The sequence below is a fragment of the Symphalangus syndactylus genome, chromosome 1, assembly GCF_028878055.3.
Source record: "Symphalangus syndactylus isolate Jambi chromosome 1, NHGRI_mSymSyn1-v2.1_pri, whole genome shotgun sequence".
In the NCBI taxonomy this organism is placed as follows: Eukaryota; Metazoa; Chordata; class Mammalia; order Primates; family Hylobatidae; genus Symphalangus; species Symphalangus syndactylus.
In genome coordinates, this window is record NC_072423.2 from 38,330,726 (window position 1) to 38,355,960 (window position 25,235).

Sequence of the window (25,235 nt, forward strand, 5' to 3'; positions counted from 1 at the left end):
GAGGGTGGGGTGGAGGGGGCCACCTTACCAGGGCTGTGACCTCTGGTCCAGGGATACAGCCAGTCTGAGGCCTCCCTGAAGAAAGGGATACAAGGCATTAAACACCCCAACTCCAAACCCCAAACTCCCTTCCTCCATTCTCCACCTAGGGCCCTACAGGCTGAACTGACAGGAGACCAGAGGCAAGGGAGCCCATTGCTGTGTCTGCAGGGGTCGGCCTCCTGGGGCACAAGAAGAGCAGAGTGGGGCAGGAGGGACAAGGGGAAGACAACAGCATAGGCCTTGGCCCCAAGGTGGACCCAAGTTCTCAACAGGCCAGGCCTGGCCTGAGGGCTGACTTCATGGCCTCCAAGAAAGTCCACAGCTCACAGACACACACACACAAACACACACATGCGTATACACACACACACGCACACACCCTCCTGTTGACCAGGGATTCTAGTTCCTTTTGCCAGGAACACAAGAACGATGGCACTGTCACAAAAGGTTTCCCTGGAAGAGGAGAGAGGGGGCCATAAATGAATCCACACTGAAATGCCACCTCAGGTCCCTTACTCAGAGAAGGAGCTGAAGGAGGGGACTAGAATAGTTCTAGCAAGGTGCCACAGGAGTCACCAGGAGGGATCCTTGAAGAAGTGCCAGCCAAAAGGAAAGACTTTTGCAGGTGAGGGCAAGTGGTCAAGGTGGAGAGCAGGAGGACCTGAGTTCTAGAAGCTGAGGCCTGAGGGTGAAGCAGGAGGGTGAGGGGGCCACTTTGCTGGTGGAAGCTACCCTCCAGCTGGCCCTGCTTGTTCTTGGCTCATGGTCCTGCTGCAGGCCAGAAGTGGCTCTTGGAAATGTAGACAGCTCTCAGCTCTGTGCCCTAAAGGGGTTTATGCTGATGAAAACACCACCAGTGAAGTAATAGTTCCCGTACATGTCCAGCCCACCCTATGGGGGGCCTGGGCCAAGTTCTTGCAGGCATCATCTCTTTTAATTGTCCGAAGACCATGAGGTGGGCATGGCCCCAGAGGAGGGAGCAGAGACGCGAGAGGTCAAGTCAGTTCTCCAAGGCCACACACTGAATCCAGATGGGTTTGATTAGGAACTCCTCCCTGGCCTGGCTGGCAGTCCCCTGGCTGAGGAGAGTCCACTCCTACAGAGAAGAGAGCATCTTTCAAATATTGGAACATACATCTAAATTTTTTATTTGGGAAAAATTTTAAATTACAGAGAAACTGCAAACATAAAAATAATCCAAAGAATATCCTTATATTCTTATATCTCAGATTTACCTGCTGTTAGCATTTTACAGCACTTGCTTAATCATTTGTGTTCTTTCTTACACATACACACACACACACACACACACACGTGTTTTTCCTGAACCATTTGAAGGTAAGTTCACCCCTACATACTTCAGCATGTGTTTCCCAAGGATAGGCATATTCTCTGACATAATCATAGCATGGTTGATCAATACATTTAACATTTATACACTTTAATCTAATCTATCCTTTGTATCCTGATTTTGCGAGTTAACTTCATAATGTTCTCCCCAGCATTTCTCCCTCCAGTAGATCTCATCTAGGGTCGGATATTGCATTTAGTTGTGTCTCTTTATCTCCTTTAATCTGGAACCTTTTCACAGCCTTTGTCTTTTATGACATGGACATCTTTGAAGAATACAATGCCCCCACCTATTTGTAAGACAGTATATTCCTCATGTTGAATTTGTCTGATGTTTCCTCGTGATTAGATCCAGGTTACGTATTCTTGGCCAGAACTCTGCATAAGCCCTCTTGGTTCTTCTCAGGGCATCATCAGGAGGCCCTCACTGGTGATGTTAATTTTGATCTCTCAGTCCAGGCAGTGTCTGATTTCTCCATTATAGGATGATTTTTTTTTCTCCCTTAGAAGTAGCAAGTGGTCTATGGGGAGACATTTTAAAACCATGCAGTACCCTGCTCCTCATCAGTCTCTCCCTAGATGTAGCACCATTGATGACTTTTGGCTCATCCAATCATTAACATGAGGTTGCACAATGATGCATTTCCAACTCCAGCACTCCCATTCTTGCCAATGGGCCCTTGGCATTCTACTATAAGCAACAGAATGTATTTATTTATTATCTGCACAGAATGATGAACTCTGGTTTTTCCAATGGTTTAGTATTTCTCATCTATGATATTTTGATACACCACTATCCCTATTTTAAGTATGTTCTTACTTTCTGGTATGAGAAGAGATTTCCAGGCTTACCTTGCACCTACCCTGCACCAGCCCTGGAATCAGTAATTTCTCTAGGGGGCTCTGGTTCCTTTTAGCGAGGAATGGTATTAGACACCCAGATCTGGGTTTGCTCATTGCTAGGCATCTTTGCACCTTGGCCCTTTCAGGGGACAAAACTAGGAAATACATGCATCCATACACCTATACATCCATGTACTATTCACCCATACACATGCACATACACTTACATATTTGTATTTTAGAAATCGTGAATCCACACCAATACCTCTAATTCCAATCCATCTCTACGTGGTTGTTTCCTGCCTTCCCCATCTCATAATTACATGTCCTTCTTCAGTAGTGAAACCTGGGCTCCCCAAACTGTCAACAAAATTCACTCCTTTGCTCATCCTATATTACATCTAAAATACTCTCAGAATTGTTTCACCCAAATCACTACAACCAACAAACCTCCTTCCCCTCATCCCTACCTCACCATGCCATGTTCATAAATTACTAGGATTAGTCTTTCCTTCCTTATTTTTTCTGTCCTTCAGTGTGGTTATAGTATTTATTTGAACTATAATTGGGTTCCTTTTTTTTTCAGTTTGAGGGATTTTTTTTCCTTCTCATTCTTATTAAATTAATTTTTAAAATAAAAATTTTAAAATTTTTTTAAGTTGGGACATGAACATGCTTTCAGAAGTGAAATAGAAAGGTATAGTTGGAGATAGAAGGTATACTTGGAGACAGAAAGGTATAGTTGGAGATATACAGAAAGGTATAGTTGGAGATATGTCACTCTCCTCTGTAACCCATTGCTTCCTTGTAGGTAACCAGTTGTTTTCTGCTTGTGTATCTATTTATTTGTATAAAGAGAAGCAAAATTATATGTTGTCTTATTTCTTCTTCTTTCTTACAGAAAAGGTAGCACTATATATAGATAGGTAGGTAGGTAAATATAGATTTAGATGTATTTACATTTTACTTTATTCATTCAATAATATTTCCTGGCAGTCACTTCATATCAGTCCATAGAGGTCTTCCTCACTCTTTTTTACAGCTGCATAATACTCCATCGTGTGTATGTGTCATGGTTTATTCACTTGCTCTCTTACGGATGACCACTTAGGTAGCTTCTCATATTTTGCAATTACAAATAATGCTACAATGCTTGTACATGTGTGTTTCATATGCTTGGGATTCTAAAAATGGGATTATCAAGTTGAAGAGGATGTAGTTTTGTTAGGCGTTGCCAGATTCCCCTCCATGAGGTTGTGTCAGTTTGCATTCCTGTTTTCCCACGGCCTTGCCAACAGACGCTATTGTCAAGTTTTGGAATTCTTGCCAATCTCACTGGTAAGAAATTGTATCTCATTGTAATTTTAGTTTTCATTTTTTTATTATGAGTGAAGTTGAAAATTTTTGATATGTTTAATGATCATTTTTAATATTGCCTTTTGTGAATTGTCTGTTTATATCTTTTGTCCATTTGCTATTGGGTTTTTGGTTCTTTGTCCCTCAATTTTTAAGAATCTTTTATATACTAGTGATATTAGCCCTTTGTCTATGATATATGTGACAAATATTTTCTCCCAGTTTATTATTTGCCTGTGACTTTACATATGGGATTTGCCATATAAATTTGTTTGTATAGTCAAATTATCCAATCTTTTCTTACAGCCAGGTTATAGAAGAATTCACCCATGTGGAAATGTAATTTTTAATGGCTATACAGTGCTAAACCATAATTTTCATATAGATTGTAAAAGATGAATTGGAGTTCCAGGTTGATGGGGTGGAGGATGAAGGAGGGCAGATGGGGAGCCAATTTGGAAGTTGGAGCAAGCCCTGTTGATTTTAGGATGGGGACAGGGGACAAGTGGTCTCTGCCCTGTACTGATGGACATTCACACGAGGCATCAAGATCAGTACCTGTGATACAGTCCAGTGACAGGACCTACCAGGAAGGGCTGTGGACTTTGGAGGAGGGAGAGGTCCTTTGGGTTGGGCATTGAGTCTCTGGGGCAGGGCCAAGACAAGGATGAGGCAAGTCAGGCACTCAGTGTAAAATTTAAGGAGGTGCTCACTCTCAGGAGCATGCAAGTGCAGGCCTGGCACCTGACAGTGAGTGCCTCCTTAAATATGGTGCCCTAGGGCCTCACCTGCCTCCCACTACTGCCTACTCTTCCTTGGGGAGAAGAAGGACTTGCCAGGCCTTGGAAAGATACAAGTTGAATGGATAGGAAGGGGGGACGTATCATAGACCCTGAGACTGTGTGTGGGAGAAGCAGTCCATCCATGAGGGACTGGCCCAGTTAGGAGTGGTGTGGTGCTAGAAGGGTGGGCTGGGAGGAGTTTGGATTTTATCCTGAAGGTCCTGGAAAACCACTGCAGGACTTTAAGAAATTATGCCAAACTGGGGGAAATGGGGATGATAACAGCCACTTCCCAGAGTTGATATCAAAATTAAATGAGATAATCCACAGAAACCTTTTCAGTTGGCGTGGGGCCTGATGTGGAGTGGAAGCTTAATCATCATGAGTTTCCTGGACTTTGAGGGGATCTACTGATTTTCTTAATCAGGTTTTGGGTCTAGCAGCAGGACTGTTCAAATCACAATGTAGGAATAGTAAATTAGCAAAACTTGAAGTAAACTAACTGTCCACTCCTGTCTGGAAACATCTTGGGAAGAGGAAGACGGCATGTTCAAGAACTAGAGGAAAGTCGGAGCTTTCAAGTTGCTCCAAGGCCTCCATTCTCAGAACAGAAACCAAGGCCTGGGAAGGCTCTGCAGTGAGTTATTCTGCAGTGAGTTCATGGCTGTGCCAGACGCTCCTGTTCCACCCCACAGTCCCCTCCCACCACCCCCTAGACAGTGCCTGTGCTCCTCTGTCTCTGCAGGAGGCCTTCCCGACGATCTGTGTCTCCTCCCTGAACTGTGCTGACCCTGAAAGCAGAAAAAGCGAGAAGCAGACAGGACCAGGCGGCCCTTCCCACCCCCACTATGGCAGGGTGGCCTGGGACAGAGCAGCAAGTCCAAGGCCCTCTTCGCCCCGGGCCAGCTCCCTGAGGGAGGGGCCGCCCAAGGAACTGAGGGCTGTCATTGCCCTCAACTTGCCAGCCCAGTGAAGGCCATTCCCTGTGGCCCCGTGGGTCACGTCAGTCAAGTGTTTGGGAAAAATAAGTGTGCAACAATGGCGGGTGCATCCTTCAGAGCGCGCTGGTCTCCCCCTCCCCCAGCTCCCACTGATGGAGGTCAGGAGGTCACCCGAATCTCCCAGACACACTCATGGAGACAGGGCACACAGACTCCGCTCCCAGCTCCCAACCCTTCCACCTGCTTCAGGCCTACAGCTCTGGCTGAGAAACCTAACAGGTCCTGGGCAGATTCCCAGCCGCCAGCCCTCCCTGCACCCCTGCCTGCTCCACCAGGCTGTGCACATGGCTGCCTGACAGGCCATCGTGACATTTAAGGGCACTGGGAAGCCCCTGATGCAGACCCATCTTCCCACCCACCTACCCACCAGCTTAAAATTCATCCTCAATGCGTCCTTAGCCTCATCATGTCCTGTCTGTGGCCAAATCCACTGCCACCTCTTCCCAGATGCCTTTCTCAAACTATAGAGGAACAGTGACCTTCTTCCCCTGCCTACAGCCTACACAATAGGTTTCAGCTTTGGGGGCAGGCCTGGCCGCGTCTATTTCTTGTCCCAGGTAGCTGTGAACAAAACTGTCTGCCTCTTTCAGTATGAACTACCCAAGAGCTGGAGCTACTTCTTATTTGGCTTTGAAATCCCCAAATGTGTGGACTGAGTGGCTGACATAAAAACGGGAAGACCACAGTCTTCAGAGACTGGAAGGATTAAGCTTGAAGTCTGGCCTGATACTTGCCACGTGGCCTCAGGAAAGCCACTTAAATTGTCTGAGCCTCCATTTTCTCATCCATTCAACAGGATGATGGTATCTACCTTGCAGGGCTGTTGCCCCACATAAAGTAGTCAGAGTACCCAGCCCAGGAGCTAGGACCCAGCAGGCACCTGTTGCTTCATTCACAGATGCCTACTGTGTGCCTGCTCTGGGCCAGCCTCCAGGGCAGCCAGGAAGACAGCAAGCTAGGACTCAAGCACAGTTCCGGAAGCCTCTGTTGAGAGCCCTCTGTCTGGGTTGTGCTGGGGCTGGGGCTGCAGGGATGGGTACAGCATCCCTGCCCTCCAGGCACTAATTGTCATTTCCGTCATGGGCACAGTGGATTTTCCAGGCTCCTTCCAGCCGCATAGTTGCTGAGATCAGCTCCTAGAATTTGGTGATGGATGATTCCTGGGATATTCTTCCCAGAGTGAAGGGCCTGTCCTAGGTAGGGGAAGTGAGGGCTGGAAGGAGAAAGGAATTCAGAAGAAAGGAGGCTGAGTGCCTGACCTCAAAGAGTGCCCAGTGTGGCATGCCCATTGCTCTCCAGAAGGGGGTGAGATGGCCAAAGCCAGCCTGAGTTCCTCCTTTAGGGAAAATAGGTATCAGCCAGCTCAGGGAAGAAGCCACAAGCTGGGCTTTGTCCTCTTGTTTAACTTGGGGCCAGGCCTGTGAGCACTGGACCATGGGGCTCCAAGGCTCAGGCAGGGCCAGAGAAAGAGTTAAGTGAGACCTGGTGCCATCTTCCTCTACTGCCAAGGGAGTCTCTGGGTCCAGGTCCAGCAGATTGGGACCTACCAACCTTAGGTTCCAGATTCTAATGACCCACTTTCAGGTAGGCGGCTGGTAAGAGACAGTTAAGTGTAGGCTGTAGGCAGAACGCAGGGCACAGCTCCTTGTGGGATCAGAAAGTGAAGGGTCCCTGCCCCGTGGGGCGGGGGGAGGGCTAGTCCTGGCGAAGGCGCCACACTCCCATGAAAGGCCTGGCCAGCAACCACAGAGGCCTCTGCAGTCGTACAGGGGCGGGGGGGGGGCGGTTCTCTGTCATCTGTCAGTGCAGAGGGGACAGATGCAGAGGAGTGGGGTGGGCCTAGTGAGGTGAATGAACTGAGGAAGGCTCTGGGAGAGGCACCTGTGGATCCCAGGCTTTGAATGACTTCATAGGTGTGGAGGGGATCTCCCAAGAGTACCTGCTTACTCTGTTAAGGTGTCAATGGCTCTTTTTCTCCTCCTGGCCTCCTCTAAAGGTCTGAGGACCAGTGGGAGGGCTGGCCCCATCCCCTAATCCAACATCCCAGCCATGCCTTCCTGAACATGTCTGAAAATGCTCATCCCTGAGGCTGCCCCGGGTTTGGTGAGCTCCCTTGGGTGGGAAGTTTCTCTGTGTTCATGATGCCTCTCTGCCTCCCCTCAAATCCAGCATTTCTCCAGATGGGTGGATCTCAGAGACCCCAGCTCTCACCTCAGTCTGCGCATCCTTCTCTGGAGAGGCTGCCAGGTCCCACAGGAGCTGTGATGGATGAGTTCCTGTTCAGGCCCAGATGCTCCCTGCAGAATAGGAAGGCTGGATACTAGTTAGCCAGTGGGGTGTGGGTAGAGGGCTTCTTTGGCACACGCCTGGCAAGCAGGTGTCCATCATTCAGCACACTAAGAATGCTGAGGCAGGGTCTTTGGTCCACTTGCTGGTGATACGGTGGAAGGCAGTTAAGCAGCTGGGAACCCCGTCACCCCATTGCACAGGCCATGAGGGCACCCTTGAGGCAGATTTTGCTGGGGAAAGGTGGCCTTTGTGGGGAGTGAAGTTCTAATGTGGCTTTCAATGAATAGATAATGAAGTGACATTTTAATTGTGTTTCTGTTAGGTCAGGAGAGGTGAGGGGTGGGAGAGTAGATGGAGTCAGGGAAACACAGAGACCTTCTGTCCACTCTCCCTCATAACAGAGAGAACAGAGACTTTATCATCCAAAATGGAACACTTTTGTGCTCGCTTCAGCAGCACATATACTAGAATAGGAATGATACAGAGAAGATTAGCATGGCCCCTGTTCAAGGATGACATGCAAATTCATGAAGCAGTCCATATTTTTAAGAAAAAAAAAGTGACACTTTTGATAGTAAAAGTGGGCATTATTATAATCATAAGAGAAAACATATGTGAAATGGGACTTTCCCTGGAAAACACCAAACTTCATGAGCCAGTATGCTTGGCTGTGTTTTCTCCTCTCCATTTGCCCTTGATAAAGAAGAAAGTGGACTGCACAGTGCTTGCCAGATATTAATGGGTCATATGGCCTGTGGCAGGACACTTCACCTTTCTGACCCTCGGCTCCCTCATCCATAGTTTCCTTCATTCATTCTGTAGCTATTATTTTGTACCTTCCATGTGCAACACAGTGTGCCAGGTGCTGTGAGTTCAAAAGTGACGATGGCAGGGCCCCAGTGCTGTCAGCTCCCTGGGGTCCCTGACCTCTCTGGAGACACAGCTCTAGCCCATGAAGTCATGTGATCTAGTTTGGGGAGCTGAAACCGTTAAGTAACAGAGGGTAAGGCTGTCTCTGAAATATGTCCAATTGAGTGGTAAGGACAATGGCAAGGCAAGGGGACTGGGAGGTGAGGAGTATTGTGCCCATTTTATGGAAGAGGAACCCAGGATGCAAAAAAATGGGACAATGCATGCAGCGGCATGCAGTAGGAGGTAGAATCCCAACCTGAGGTTGCCTGAAAATGAAGTCAGTGCACTTTCTTACCTTTCTATTGTGTAGCCCTTGCCTGCTCCCCATGCCCCATGCAGCCATCTGGACAGTAGACCCTGTGGTAAACATAGACCCCCTTGGGGACAGGGCAAGTGCCCTGGACCAGTTGCAACATTCACCAAGGGCTGCCAGGGGTGTCTTACTTCAGCCACTTCCCTTCTGTTTGCTCAGATTCCACAGCTGAGAAGTTGATCCAATAAATCTTCTGCTTCTAATCTTTCAGAGAGGTGAGGGTCAAGGAGAAAGGTGTGGTAAGTGTTCTGAGCTGCTCTGAGAAAGGGGATAGGTACAAGAAGCCATGTTTATGCCTGATGCAAGAGACAGAAGACCAACATCATCCTTTACGCAACTTCCATGAAAATATAAACTAGGACATTGTCCCAAACATGGAAAATGATTTGCTGAGTCTTACAGAACAGGTGATAAGCTTTCAAGTTTTCTAGCTCTTTAATCTAGTGTCCCTTATCTACAAGATCTGCCTTCCCCTATTTCTTCATCAGCACCTAAGAGTTGATGTTTACATTTTATTAATAAAAATCATTGGTGAGATTGAGCAACTTAAATCATGTTAGTGGACATTTATATTTCATGTTCTTCCTTATTGATGTATAGGAGCTCTTTGTATATTATAGATTTAAACCTATGTCTATAACTTATAATGCAAATATTTTCTCCCAGTCTGTTTTTAACTTGGATTGTGGTATTTTTGTAACCAAATCCACCACTTTCCCCCCTTATAACTTGTGGGGTTTGTTTCATGTTTAGAAAAACCTGCACATCAACCACATATTTGTCAAACAAAAATTTGCCAGTTTCCAGATCTGAAAACTTTGGTGCAGGGATCCCAGGAGGTTGCCTTGCAGCAAGTAAGCCTTTTCCAAGGACCTCTTTGCAGGGAGCCTCTGACTGAAAGGCCCAGGACAGCTTAATCAGCCTGGGCCTCACCCTGAACCCTCACACAGCACCTGGGCTCTTGCCAAGCTCTGCCCTTTGCTCCCCATGGGTTGGAGCCTGATAAGAAGCTCAGTGAAGCGAATATTGACTGTGGCACCCTCAGAGTGTGTTGTCCTGGTCACCAAGGCCAAATCAAAGCATGTGGACTTGTTTTTCCTTTTGGTAGTCCTTTCCCCTCCCTTCTCTCTTCCCCACACTCTGAAAGGGATCTGAAACCCTACTAAAGCTGTTTTATGTGGGCAGGCACCTTTATCCGACTGTTGCTGCTCTTATGGAAAACTTTTCACAGAGCTGAATACAGAAAATGATCTTTTCAAACATACCGTTCTGTGTAATTTTATAAGCTCTGCAGTCATTGCCCTAGCATCTTCTCAAAGAAACCTTGAAACCCTGTGGCTGCTGTGTTATACAAGAAGCAAGAAACTCGGGTAACCAGAAAAGGACTGTTAATCCTGTTTGGGCTCATCCTCTCTAATTCATTGTTTCTGGCAATGGGGAGAAAGATTGCTTTGAAAAGCTTCTTGAAAGGACCCAGAGTCTACTGGCACATGTGCGCACACAAACACACACACACACACACACACACCCTAGCAATGCAGTGGCCTGCATTTAACATTTCCAAATAGGTAACTCAAGTGTTAGGTCTGTGCTGAGTCTGGTTGCCTTTGATGTCCCCCATACCTTAGTGCCACAGGCTTTCAGGGTGCATTTCTTTGTTGGGGTGCAGGGCTGAGTAACAGTTAATGCCAAAGAGAAAAAGCAAGAGATGGAGGCCCCAGCACTGGAAGGAGGAAAGAGCTGGGCCAAAGGCTGAGAATAGCTGAGTTCTGGCGCCAAAGGGTGAAAAGGGCAGAGGAAATGGGTAGGCTGGGGCCTGTGGGAGGGGCAGGTTGGACTGGGAGGGGAAGTGAAGGCGGTTGTGAGAGATCACTTGTCCGTGGAAAGCTTTCAAAGTGGAGATTCAGGAGTGGGCGGGAGGCCTGGAAGGGTGGAGGAAGGGTCTGGATATTGCCTCCGGCCAAGGAAGGACCGGACACAGGACTACCTCCGGATGGCCATTGTGCAGAGAGTGGGCACAGACAGCTTGGGTAGAAGGGCAGCATGAGGTTCTGAGGACCACATAAGGGCAGGGCTGAGCAGGCTCTGCTTTGTGCTTCCAGCTGAGGTTGAGGTCAGAGGAGAGGCCTCTTCCTGGGGCTGGGGGCTGTGAGTGGGGAAACAGCCTCAAGAGCTTCCCCCCATCCAGTAAGGACAATACAACTGAGCCACCTTCTAGCTTAGGAGGTGCCCAATAGGTGCCAGAGGCTTGTTCCAGTGTGGACAGCAGCTTCCAGGCGCACTTCAGCAAAACCATCACCAAATGTGCCCAATATGGTCCATCTACGGCTCGCCTCTGGCTGCCTGTGGCAGTGTAGTGCCCGGGCCCCTAGAAGCTTTGGGGGCCACTCCTTGCCCCGTCTCCCTGCTGGAAACTCCTTTTTCTTGCCCCCTAACATGCTGCTTCATTGGTCCTGTCCGTAACGCTCAGGACCAGGCCAGGTGCTTCTACCTGCTGGGGACCGGGGACCCTGAGCTTCCACAGGACTGGCCCTCCCTGTGATGACATCACTCATGTCGGGACTCCCACCCCAACGGCATCCCTGGGAGGGAGGCAGGGAGAAACCTGGGGGTCTGAGAAGCTGAGAAGTCCAGCTTACTGGTGAAGAGAGTTGACTCTGCAGACACAAAGGGCAACGAGATATTGTGTGATTCTTCTTCTATGAAGCATCTATGATAGGCAAATTCTTCCTACCCAGTGTTCTTATTTCTCCCAAAATAAACAAATAAATAAATAAATAGAAGAAGCAAATTATCGAGAGACAAAAAGTAGATTGCTGGTACCAAGGTTCAGAGGAGGGGAACGTTGGGAAGTTATTGCTTAACAGTTACAGAGTTTTTGTTTGGGTTGATGAAAAAGTCTTGGAAATAGTGGTGATGGTTGCACAGCACTGTGAATGTACTTAATGCCACGGAATTTTGCCTTAAAATGGTTAAAATAGCAACATTTATGTTACACGTGTATAAATATAAACATTTACCACAATTTAAAAAAAAAATTATTCTCCTATAAAGAAGCAATCAAAGAGCTCAGTCAAAAAAATCTGGGAAAAATGTATTATGCAGTGTGCCAGACAGGCATGCCACACTGTTAATAAGAATAGCTGGTCATTTTAAAAGGAGAGAAAGAAAGATCCAGCTTTGAATCCAGGCCCTACTAGCTCGGCATGAAGGCCTCTCCCCACCTTTTACCCGAGTTTCCTCATCTGTAAAATGAGGCTTACGTGGCAGAGAATATGTGTGCTGGTCACAGAGCTGTGCAAACCCTGCAAAGAGGGGCTGTTGTGGTTACAATGTTCAAGTTCCCCATTCCTACTAAGCAGCTCAAGTTCTCAGAGCCAGGGAGGGGATTCTTGTTGGCTGGACTCCAGGGCCTTATTTTGAAGTTAACCTTGAGGACATAGCATTTGGTAGTGGGTGGGGTGTGGAAGGAGCAGAGGTTGGGGGGCGGTGGCAGTGAGGGACAGGGGCTTTTGAAAGCTCATTGCACAACAGGAATAGAGGGACAGGCTTTGTCTTCAAAGGTGTCCCAGCAGGTTACAATAAGAACTAGAGCAGGTGCTGATGAGGCCGCAGTTTGGGAGTCTGATCCCTAACAACGCCAGGTCCCCTTACTCTGCCCAAGTTTGCTCCCTGAATACAGAGGAGGACCTGGGTCATAGAGTATGGGCAGCTCCGCAGGGCGATTCTTGCTCATCACTGGACACTCATTGTCTCTGAAGGACGGGCTACGTCGGAGTGTTGTCTTAGATTCGAATGCATGAGGAACTGGAATAATCAGTAACATTTCTCCCAGACAGAGCTGCTCTGAGCTGTGAGCCAACAGGAGGCTGGGAGCTCTCCTCTAAATTGCTTTGTGACCTTGGACAAGAACCCTCCCCTTCCTGGACTGCAAATTTCCTCCTCTGTAAAATGAAGGGTTGGTGAGTGTCCCTGTAATGCTGGGATTTTGTAACCATACTTGTTTGTGGGAATGTATTCAAGCACGAGGTGATCTACCTCTTGATCAGCAACAGGATGTATAGAATTGTTTTGGCTCAAGATTTACTAAGAAGTAATATAACCCTGCTCCCTTTGCCAGCTGGGTGACCTCAGGCAAGCTATTTGACCTTTCTGTGTCTCTCTATTTTCATTTGTAAAATAAGGACAACAACAATCCCACCTTGGTGGGATGTGGGGGGTGGGGGCTCATGGTGAGGACTAAATGAGTTAATATGTCTAAAGTCATCTGAACAGTATCTAGCATACAGTAGGTGCTTAATAAATGTCTGGAGCTCCTTCCAAGTGCACAGCACTTACAATGGTTAAGTTATTCACACTCTAGGTTATGCTGAGCTTTCTGAGAGATCCAGAGAAGGCAGGGAGGCCCATTCTCTGCATTCAAGGGGCTTACTAACCTTTACTTAGAGATGCAAAAAAAGCGCTTATGAAACAACAGCCAACAAGAAAATGCATCATCCAAGTGCTGGAGGGGTCCTGGTGGGTTAAAGAAGGAGGATCACGAGATAAGCACTTGATCTGAACCATGGGTAGGCAGGGAGACAGAAGGGAAATCTAGCAGATGAGTATGTTTGTGTATATATATGTATGTGTGTGAGTATGAGTGGTGTTGTGACTGTGTGTATGGGTTAGCATGAGAGTGTGTGTATATGCATGTTTGCCAAAAGAGCATGAACAAAGGCTTACCCTGGAATGAGAAGTCTGAGTCTTTAGCTCCCCTAGGCAGCACCACATTTTGTGGTTGTGTTGCGGCCACATGCTCCTCTCCTGCTTGTTGCTGGGACTGGGAACATGCCTGCCTGTGAGTCCAGGAGCAAGCCCTTGTGCTTAACCCAGGGTGTGATTAATTTAATTATTTCAAAAGCCCCTTTGGTATTTCATGAGGGTCATGCCCCTGGCTGTGGGCTTGAATACAACTGCAGCAGGTTTCAATAAAATCAATTAATTTAATTTGATTTGGTTTTATGTACTTGGAGCTGGTGCCTCTTGAACTCAGTATGAAAATTATTGCAGAATAAAAATGCATATTAGTACTCAGAGCCCAGTGTCCTTGGACTCTTCGTGGAGCCTGCAGTGCTGATCACAAAGGCAAATCCCCTCTGACCTGGCAGGAGCCTCGGCCAACTGCCCACCTAGTTAAACCCCCCAGCTCCAGACAGTGCTTATGGCAGCTCCTGGGCTCTTTGGAGTGTTCTTCTCACTTCCCAAAGCACTTTCTTATCTGGTAGTGAAGCTAAGGCATTTCCATTTTGCATTCGTGAAATGGACTCAAAGAGACTTTGGATGGCCTTGGTCACTAGCTTACTGGTTTTTTTGTTGTCCCTGTTAATGAAATTAATTGAAGCAATATGGTGCAGTGGATTGGAAGGCAGCTCTGCCTCTCAAGAGACACATGAACTTGGGCAAGTCCTTTCACTTCTCTGGGCTTTCTTTGTCTGTAAGAGGGCTGGACATCTGCTTGAAAGGCTGATTCCAGCTCTCAGAATCACACAATCAGTGGGACAGCTGGTCTTCCTGAGCTGCTTCGGGGAGCCTGTCCCACTGTTAAGCCCCACTCCATTTCCATTTCATCCAAGAGGGCTCCCAGCCAGTTCATGGAATGGGTGATGGGATTGAAGATGGGCCCTGCACTCTCCAGGAGTGGCTTCTCCCCCACATTCCTACGGATCAGAGCAAATGTTGCTTTCAAGAAGGGAGGAGCTCAGGGGCCTAGAAAGCATCTGACCAGCCCACTATTTTACAGATGAGGGAACCCAGCTTCGGAGTCACACAGCCACTGTCCAGGGCCATGCTCATGCCCAGCCACATTCACAGTTATTATAAAGGGGGGAGATTTTGCTCAGGGCTCATTTTCCAACTGTCCTTTTCATTCTTTTCTCCTGTCAGGATGGGAGAGAGATGGCCAAGCCATCTTTGGGGCCTCTCCAATAAAGCAGATGCTGACATCAGTCATTCCAGCGCCCCTACATCCCTCTCAGGCCCAGTAGCTGCCGCTTCACTGAGGACCAACGGGCCCCATTCGGAAACATCCCCCACCGGTGCCTGACATCCCACCCTTAGCAGTTTCACTCTCCTAGACAGGAGGGCCTGCCCTCCCTCAGCCCTTCCTACTGACTGCATGCTGAGCATGAACGTTCATCCTCCTCAGTGACATTTTTCTCCCATAGGTCTTACCTGCCCAGAGCTCTTCTGTAGCAGAAACTGAGCCTGTCCTCTCCATCCTGCGTCTCTTATTTACTGAGAGGCACTATTGTGTGCTGAGAACTGCCCTGGGCACTCCCTGTACATTATCTCATTGATGCCAGCATTGGCCCCGGAAGATGGGCATTACGGCCCCTATTTTCCTGTGGGGGAACTTCAGCTCAGAGAGGAGACAGAATTTTACAAGGTCACACAGCTATGAAGTGACAGGGCCAGGATTCAACCCCACATCTAACTCCAAGACTCTTGGACCATACCATGTGACCTCCCTTGCGCATAGGAGGTGCTTAACAGATCCTTAATGACCATGAAGCCAATACATCCCTCTGCCAAACCCCAAATGTCGGGCAAGAGGTAATCATAGTGACAACTGTCTATGAAGTCCCTATTATGTGCCAGGCACCAAAACACAGCACTCAGTGAGGTGAATACTATTACTATCTCAGTTTTACAGATGCAACAACTGAGGCATAGAGAAGTCACTTGCCCAAGGTCACCCAGCAGGTAGTGAGCTGGGCTTCAGTGCGGCCCTGCCTCCACTCTGTTGCCGGATCCTCCTTTAGCTCCCCGTGGCTCTGTTTCCGGTAGAAGGTAGAAGGCTGCAGGGAAGGAGGCTGGGGCCAGGGGTGGTGTTTGCGCCTCAGGGACGCCTGCAGCTGGCACTGCCCTCCACCCAGCTGATAACTGCAGCCGGGTCTGGCACGAAGCCCTGCCTGGAGGTGGGCGGCCGGCGGCGTCGGGGGGTCTGGCTCTGCGTTCGCTCCTCTCAGCCCCGCCTCGTCCCCTGCGGGGTCACTACGGGTCCCGCCCGCCCGGGCAGGCGCCGGCCTCTCAGGCGGTAACCGGGTAACCGTGGGCAGGCGGGCGGGTGGGGAGGTCGAGCTGGAGCGGTGTGAGAATGCGGAGGAGAGGCCGGGGAAACAGGCTGCGGCCGCGGGGAGGGGCGCCCGGGAGGAGGGCGATGGCTCCCGCGGGAAGAGAGACAGGCCGCGGGGGCGCGGAGTGGAGAGAGAGGGCGGGGCGCCAGGGAGGGGCGGGGATAGAGGCGGGGCGTCCGGAGCGGGGCGGGGCGCCCGGGCCGGGCCGGGCAGGGCAACGGAGTGAACGCTGCAGGAAGGGGTCTGCGGGCAGGCACGGAGTCCGGAGTGCTTGTGGCCGGGCGGAGCGGCTGTGGTTGCTTCATGTCCCGGATTCTGCTTTCTCAGAGATCAGGCGAGGGGGGCTGGCAGGGAGGGAAAGGTGGGCGAACCAGTCTGAACAGGCCGGGCAACTGGAGGAGCGGGGACCCGGTGAACTGGGGTGCTGCCCAGCACCCTCTACCCTCACCACGCTCGGGAATTTTTCGTGAATCCGCTCCGTTGGTTTTACAGTTTCCTCTCATCCCGGCCCCACCCTGTCTCCTGACCCGCCCTCCCTTCCTCCGCTCTCTGAGCTGGCTCTTCCAAGGGATCGGTTAGCCAAAGGGAGGCACCGGCTCTTTCCCTGGACTCTCCCACTCCCAGCCCTCCTGGAGAACTCAAATCTTGCACGTGCTCTTTCTCTTTCCCGGCCCCCGTCCCCCAGGCCCTCTGGGACTTGGTGAAGGAGACCTTGAGTCAGCCCAGGAGGCCCTCCCTCCCCCGCAGCCCCCTTTAGGGTCCCTTCTGGGTCCCCCCTACCTCCTCCAGCCCCAAGCACCCAGGGCCCACAAGCTGCCAGGCCTCTGCTGGCAGGCAGGGAAGACCCAGGCAACCTTAGAAGGGTGGGAACCACACCCTTCTCATGGCTGTGTGCGTTTTGCTGGAAGGTGTCTGCAATCAAAGACCACCCACCACTGCCCCCACCCCCGCCCCCCCGGCACTGGAAAAAAAAAAAAAAAAAAAAAAAACAACTTTTGTCTCGAATGGTGGAATTCCAGATGCAGGACCCCAGATTTGAGGGATAGGGAGCAGATATTTGGGACAGGGGAGGCCTTTCAGGGATCCCTCATATCACATCAAGAAGGCCACCTGGCCCCTCTCAGACTGCCACTGCCCTTCCAGGTGTCTCTCCCTGCGGCCAGTTCACTTTCTCACTCATCCCAAGGCTGAGTTCTTACATTTTCAGGTAGCAAACAGGAGCCCTTACTATGGCAAAGGGGAGATTGGTAGGTTGCTGAGCTTGTGTTTTCTACAAGCTTGGAGCTCTTTGATCAAGATTGCCACTATTTATACATCAGGGATGTTATTTAATAGATCCAGGATCTTTATTATTTATTTAACCAGGATCTTTAACAGCCGGACCACAGGCATCCTCAGCCCAGTCCTGGGTTTGATAGATGAGGCCCTTGAGACCCAGAGCGGGAGATGACCTGCCCAAGGTCACACTACTAGTTAGTGGCAGAGCTGGAACTCTGACTAGCCTCCTAGTGCCTCATCCCAGTGTGCCTGCTGTTATACTGTGCTTTAATTTTAGGGTAGCTCCATGTTAGGGACCTAGCATAGCAGGTCCCTATGTGGCACAGAGTAGTTGCTCAGTAGATACCGGTGAGATGCATGAACAAGCCCTCAACAAGAGGACAGGATTAATGCATCTTTTGGAAGAAGTGAGGCTTCCACAGTGCTTGGGATTCTAGCTCCTTGTCACTGAATGTGCTAGCAAAATGTTTCTCCAGGGTAGTTGGCCATCAGTGACCCCCATCAGAGCCTGGCATCATCTTTGGTCACTTCAAGCAAGCCCAGTCATTGTGCAGGAGGAGACTGTGGGTCTGGAGGTGGGTGCAAGCATGAGCCAAATTGGCAACTCCAGATCAAAGCGATTAATGCTGTGACTCTTCTCCATTCATTACCCTCAACCAGTATCTGAACAGGTTGCAAAAGACCAAGGCATGTCTGTTCCTGCAGGGGTTCTTGTCATCCTGCAGCCCTGCCAGGCACTGTGTGAAGAGACCACAGCCCCACAGATCCAGAATCTCTGGGGGCTGGAGGCCCCCTGGGCTCTGGGCTGCCCAGTGCTCTGTGAACCTAATGTTCATGCCTCTGGGGTCCTGCCTGCTGGGCATTGACTGCTATGGCATGTGGGATGGGGGCAGCACTTTGGTAAAAAGTGAAAGTAGGAGGAATTCAGGTCATTCAGGCTACTATTACCAACTTTAGTAAAGTATTTGGAGAAGAAAGAGGGTGAAATGAATGATTAAAATAATATTTTGCATGCAGTAGAAGTTCAGGAACCTCACTGATTTGAAACTTAGGAGAGTTGAGCTTGGCTTTGGTAAAGTTGATCTTTGTACCATCTGTGGACACAGAGCTGATGAATGAATTAATGTAGGCATGATCTGTATTAGCAAGAAAGGAACATGCATCTGACTTTCTTGTGATGATGAATTTTGACCAGAAGCAATTCAGCTCCATTCATCTTGGTAAGCCTTTTTATGGGCCACCTTCCAAGTGCCAGGCCCTGTGCTAAATGTCCTATAAGTATTACTTTATTGAATCCTCATAAGATCCCTATGAGGTAGGAATTATCATTTTTCCCATTTTAAAGAAAAGGAAACTGAGGTTGGTTAAGTAGAAGACCACCGGGATTCACACCAGAGCAGTCTGACTCTAGGATCGGTGTGCTTAACCACCACATGTGCAGGTGTTTTATGTGTTAGGACAAGGGGAATAGAAAAGGAAAAAATAAATAAATAAGCCATGACCCCTACCCTTCCAGAAGCTTCTGATCTCTCTGGGAAAGGAAAACACAGAATGTGGTTATGCTCCTTGAGGCCAGGAGTGGACTTGGTACTCTGCATCCCCTGCCCCCTCTGAGAAGGGCTGAGAAAGATGGAAGTGGAGCAGTTGGCCAGGCCTCCATCCTCTTCCCCTACACTGTATCTCCACAGCCCCTACCCTCCTCTGGGGAGCTTACCCTGTGTGGGGAGGCCCAGGAATTTGCCTTCAGCTTCATGTTCCCCTGTAGCCTGTCCCTTCCCCCAGCAGCTTCATGCTAACCCCAGATTATCAGTAACAACAGGTGCCTTCAAAACGTCGAGATGGATGGACAGGACAGTGAGGTGAAGAAGGCCATGCCTGACACGCTTCACTTGCCATCCTCTGCTTTTGGAGTCTATCTTCTGTTTCCACCAGAGCTGATCCAGGAACATAGAACACTCTACTGCACTGCCGAATCAATAATAAAAACGGAGTCTTGCAGAAGAGGGCCTAGGAGCTAGGAGAAGGTAGGCCCACCCGACAGCCATTCAGAATTCTGCAGCTCTGGCCCCAGAATGCTTCCTCCAAACTCACAGATGTGAGCCAAAAAGGTCTTTCAAGTTTATCACCCCCACCCCACCCCTCCAAGACCCTCATTTTGCTGAGGAGAACAGTAAGGACCAGGGAGGGAGAAGTATTTGCCCCAGAACACACAGCCCCATAGAGGCAGGGCTGGGCTAGCAGCTGGACTCCTGGCTCCTAGACCCAGCTCATGTGTGTATGTGCTGGTGGCTTTGGGAAGCATCATTCTGACCCATGGTCATCCTGTAGCCTGCGAGGGCCAGAGTTATGAGAAAGGTAACTTGTTTGCCTGACATCTTCGCAGCCCTGCCTAAAAGCAAATCACCCGTCGTTCCTGATAGACACCTTTGGCAGCCACCAAAACAAATCCACCAAAAGCAAAGAGAAAAAGGAGGAACAGGGCTGGGAGCCAGTGTTTGCCCCTGGTGGTAACCTGGGCATATTTAACTTCTCAGCTTGTCCAGACCAGATACCATTTTGTTCCTGCTTGGCACAGATTTATCCAGCCTGTGTGTTCCTTCTTGGCAAAGTCCTCAGAGAGAGAGGAAGCAGGGACGGTCCCCAGGGCATCTAGGATGTTTGCCAAGTACCTGCTCCCCACCTCCCTCAAGCCCTATGCCCTCTTTCCACCCCCAAATGACCACCCTTAGTTGATATTGAGTGGGATTGAATTTCTCCCACAGGATGGGGCACACACGTGGCATTTTGCCATTGACCCATTTTGGTTTGGGAGTTGCAGAGGCAGGCACTAGGAGTTGATGTGTTTATTTTAACATGCTTATGTGGCACCTGATATATATGCCAGCGGGTGTTCTAAGCACTTTACAGATATTAGCTCAGGTAATCCACTCAGCTTTTACAGATGAGGAAACTGAGGCAGAGCGACTAAAGCATTTGCCTCACATCACACAATGAGTGATGGCAGAGCCAGGATGCAGAGTCTGCCTTCGAGTCCCTGCTGTTAAGTGCTGTCTTTCTGCTGGTACTGCCAGGTTCTTGCCATTTTGACAAGTAATGTAACCAACTGGGTCTCTGTTTCCTCCTCGTAAAATGGAGAGAATAATATTAACTGTCAAATGGTCACTTTGAGAAGTGTGAAGGGCTCCGCAGACAGGAGGACCACTTCTTATCTGATCATGTTCCCAGCTGGGGCTGGTTTGTCTCTGTTTCCTCATCCGCCCACAGTCAGCAGGCTCTGGCAGCTCTTATTGCCTTGTAGGACCAGTGAGTTCCCAAGGAGATTTCTGGACCCCTTTCCCCATAGCAACCTTCTCATGTTCAACCCCAAGCCAAACCTATTGTCTATATTATTCTATGTTATTTCTATGCTATTTATATTGCTATGTTATTTATATGATTCTTCTTGCTGTTAATGCTTTTATTTATTGAAAAGCTCTTCTCAGAGAGTACCCCCAGGTTATAGGCAAAAGCCACGTGGAGGAAGCTGTCTAAGGTCACCCAGAGAACCCTGCTTGCCCAGTGTTGGTGGCTCTACCCCCTCCCACCCTTTGAAATTGCAGGTTGCCTACCCTGGACCACTGGTTCACTCTCAACTAAAATTCTGGCCTGTATTCAGAAGATGCCTTATTCCACCACCAACACTATAGGTTGGGGAAAGCCTCTGAGTGACAGGCAGGGGCAGTGCCTGCCAAATGCAGCCAGAGAGACCCCTAATGGGGTTCACTCTCCATCCCCAGTCCTGGTCTCTCCTCTCTCTTATTCAACATCACTCGCTCTCGGGGAAAAAAGAAAGTGTTCTAAGGGGGACTTAAACTTTACTTAAATTTGACATTCCCTGCTGTTCCTTTCTGAGTACCTTTATTTTTCCCAATTGAAGCAAGGAAAGAGAAAAATGATGGAAATGGAAATGGACAGAATTTGAGTGCAGGAAGTGTCATGAGGCTTCCTATTGTTTGGGCAGTGTTTGATGTTCTTAAGAATGTATACAGAATTAACTTTGATCAACGATAGTAGCTTCAATCTGGTGGCTCCATCGGCCAATGGAAAGTGAGTAGTATTTTATACATGGCAAGGACACAGCCAAGAAAATGAAATGATCAGTTTTGTGTGTATCCCACTTTACTTTTCGAGTGCTTTCCTTCACAGACAAGCTCTAACCGAATCCTCACAAAGATCCTACAGGGCAGGATTTGCCCATTAAACAGACTGGAAAACTGATGCCTTGAAAGAAAAGGGGCATATTGTGGATTAGTGATGAGACCTAAAGAACAAAAAAGCGGAGCTCCATGGGGCTGGCGTATTTCACCCTCCTCTTGGCTGCCAGCATCTTAGTACTAAGTCTATCGCCATGCCATGTCACGTGGGCAGGTCTTCTTGGCATTCATCTTGAACACGACCCAAATCCTGGCTCCATCTTCCCTCTTACTTTTCCTTTGCCCCATTTTTCTTCCTTATTTTTTACGTATGTTTACCTTGCCCTGTAGGCGCATTTGTAAGCTGGCTCAAATCCTTTTGGGAGCAAGGTGGGTTATAAATGCACACGTTCCTACACAGGATGTTGTTAGTCATTTCATAAGGTCTCTTGAGGAGATTAGCCAATAGCTTCTTTTGTAACCTTGGGCACACCCTCCTTCCATAAGGGTCAAGTGAGAGTATGGGTCTATAGGGCCTTTGAGGGGCCCAGCAACTTTGACAGTCTGAGTAATCTTCTATTTCCAACCTGGTTAGAGTCACACAATTTGAGACAAAGTAAGATCTAAAAATCTGGTTTTTGTAGTCTAACCCTAGATTGGTTTGCACTAAACTAGTGGTAGTTCTCAGCCTGCCCAGAGGAGTAAAATATAGAATGTAGGCGCATCCCCTTCCTGCAATGAGATGACCACACCACACAAATGTTATAGCACTGAGAAGGAAATCGTTTACATTTCAAAGAAATAAAACCCTATATAACATGTAAAGAATATTAGAGTTGGCCGGGCGCAGTGGCTCACGCCTATAATCCCAGCACTTTGGGAGGCCGAGGTGGGCGGATCACGAGGTCAGGAGATCGCGACCATCCTGGCTAACGCGGTGAAACCCCGTCTCTACTAAAAAAAAAAATCCAAAAAATTAGCCGGGTGTAGTGGCGGGCACCTGTAGTCCCAGCTACTCGGGAGGCTGAGGCAGGAGAATGGCGTGAACCCGGGAGGCAGAGCTTGCAGTGAGCCAAGATTGCGCCACTGCACTCCAGCCTGGGCGACAGAGTGAGACTCCATCTCAAAAAAAAAAAAAATAATAATAATAATATTAGAGTTACAGGGAATCCTCATTTATTTGGCTATCTCCTGTATCTGGAACAGAGCCAAGCACCTGAGAGAAAAATAAAATAATTTTTGTTTGGAACACAGGACAAATGTTCCTGTGACAAAAGAGATCAGAGAATACATACCCCAACACAGTTCCTTGGGGCCCGTGTCACATGGGGCCTATTTGCTATTTCATGCGCAATTTTAACATTTAGTTTTCTAGTTTCCAAGCCTACATGGGACAAGATGGCAAATGAGAATATAGGGTAAGGGACTGCTAATGAGAATTCAGTTATACACCAGCTCTTCCCACATTTGGTGGCTCTAGGAGGCAGCACTGGGTGAAGATTGGCATTGCTGGTGTGACAGTTTCTCTGGGTTCCTATTATGCAGACTTGACTTCTTCAGATCTTTTAAACAATTCCCATAAAGAGACTAGGACTTGAGCGTTTAGCAGTGGCAGTATAGCTCAGAGTGTGACTCACTGAATCAGAGGACACAGATGCCAGCCAGGGGCACTTGCAGGTAAGACTTCAAATGAGGCAGTGGGAAAGGTTGGGATGGAGGGTGAGGGCGAGTGCATTATGGGATGATGCTCACTATAAAATGGCTAGTGAAGAACACAGGGTAAAAAAACTGCCTTTATAACAGAGTCCTAGACACATCAAGTTTTCCATAAGGTGTCTATATTGCTTTCAAGACTTAAGAAGCACAAAGTTTTATTTTTCTAAAATGAAAGAAAATGCCAGACCCAAAGGGACTGTTAAGTTGGGAGAGGGAACCCTTAAAGAATTGAACAGGGCAGATTATGGAGACTGCCATGAAAGAACAGCAGCTATAGGTTTGGTCTTGCTTTTGGTATGCAGTCAATGGCTACAATCCTCTGGGGTTCCCCTGCTCTCCCTGGTTACAGTCCCAGGGCTGTGCCCCTGCCTGCAGAGCGCTCCTCCCCTGCTCAGGTATCCCTAAGGCTCGGATCGTCTGTGAGAGCTGGGGTCTATCCTCAGACTGCTTCCTCCTACCTTGATTGACCTCCTGGCCATTCAGATGGATTCCTGACCCCTGGTCATGCCTGTCTGTCAGGACCCCAGGTGACAGGGCCACAAGCCCAGAATTGTGCCCAGCCCTAACCCCTGTTTGCTTACTGGGTACACGGGCTGTGTGTTCCGCTGCCAAAGGCCTCTCAGACTCTGCATCCAGCTTTGGCCTTTGGACTTGACACAGCTTTCAGAGACCTCCCTTTCCGAGTTTCCCAGCCATGACCCTGAGCCACAGCCATCACCCTGTCCACTAGTCACTTCCTGGCCCTGTCCTCAGAGCTGGCTGTTCCTACAGCCTCCTGTGCTTCATGCCTTCTAGGCCCTGGGGCTTCCAGAACCAAGTTCAAAACCCTGAGAGGGGAAGGACTGAGGGAACCACCATTTTCACGGAGTGTGTGTACTCCCATATTTACTTGAACCTCTCAAGAACATTTCATGAGGCCAGGAGCTTTGACCTCAAAGAACACAGCCAAATTCCAAAAAGACATAGTCATACCTCTGAGTGTATCCTGCAGTGAGTGGCTCAGGGTGGACCAATTCACAGTCCTATGGCGAGTGGCCAGTGCCCCTCTTTTGTAAGACTTTTGAAATTGTAGCAATATATTTGGATCATTCATCAACATCTTGGTACCGCCTTCTTCCTTGCTTCCTTTTTTCCCTTTGGACCATGGCAGGAAGCTCCCTGGGTCTTTCTCATGCCCTAATCATCATTCAGGCCCCAACAAGGAAGCCATCCCCTTGTACCTTTGTGCCCTGAATTACCCAGGGAGGGGCAGAGAAACAGAAAGAGAGTGGGTGCAATCTAGCTCCCCTCCCTCTACTAGCTGACCTCAGGCAGTTCCTCTAAACTTCCTTGTACCTCACTACCCCATCTGTGAAATGGGTATGCTAATCCTCACCCTAAAAGCTTGTGGTAATGGTGAAATTAAGAAAATGACTATAAAGCCTTTTATATGTTGCCTGGCTCATATTAGATGCTCGATAACATCTAATGAACAATTAGCGTGGATAATTTCAACTGTATGTGCCTCCCTATGCCTTTAAAGGCAAAGGGAAGAGGAGAGTTTTGATATTCAGAGTCCAGCCCTTTTGTGGAAGACAAAGATGGGGTTGATTCTGACATCCCAACATCACTGCTCTCAAAGGCCATATCTTGCCCAGGCACCAGAAGCCCCAGCTGGGAACCCACCCTGCCTGGCTTTGGGTACCCATTGTTCCACTCACAGCTGTGTGCTTTGGGGAGAGTGACTTAACATCCCTGGGCCTGCATTTCCTCCCTTGTGAAATGGAACTTATAGTGCTGCCCAAACCACCAGGTGAGAAGTAAACAAGATAATACTTGCAAAGCACTTAGCACAGTGCCTGACACCCACTAAGTGCTCAATAAGGGCTCATGGTGGTTATTTTCAAGTGTGTCCCATCTTATGCAAGAGACAGCTCTGGAAAAGTTGCGAAACCAAATCCCGTTTTCCCACTAACTGACTTCATCACTGCACCACGACTTTATCTTTGCCTCTGATCATCTGTGGAGGGCAGTGACTCTGAACACCTCAGCACCAGGCTTCCTGCCTCCTCCCAGCTCCATGA

The 25,235-nt window shown here is 48.8% G+C and overlaps 1 protein-coding gene and 1 non-coding gene across 3 annotated transcripts in view; both read left to right on the forward strand.

Moving 5' to 3' along the window:
- ZBTB7C (zinc finger and BTB domain containing 7C) overlaps nt 1-25,235 on the forward strand; it is a 393,546-nt gene that overhangs the window by 242,939 nt on the left and 125,372 nt on the right. The window contains exon 5 of one of the 2 annotated variants that reach the window (XM_063639832.1): nt 12,724-12,850. The exons of the other annotated variant lie outside the window; for it this stretch is intronic. Coding sequence (XP_063495902.1) covers nt 12,840-12,850 — 11 coding nt within the window. The 5' untranslated portion in view covers nt 12,724-12,839. The remainder of the gene's footprint in view (nt 1-12,723; nt 12,851-25,235) is intronic. 2 annotated transcript variants of the gene reach the window in all.
- LOC129461215 (U6 spliceosomal RNA) lies at nt 8,104-8,210 on the forward strand. The gene has a single exon (XR_008650427.2). It is a non-coding gene; the product is annotated as a U6 spliceosomal RNA (small nuclear RNA).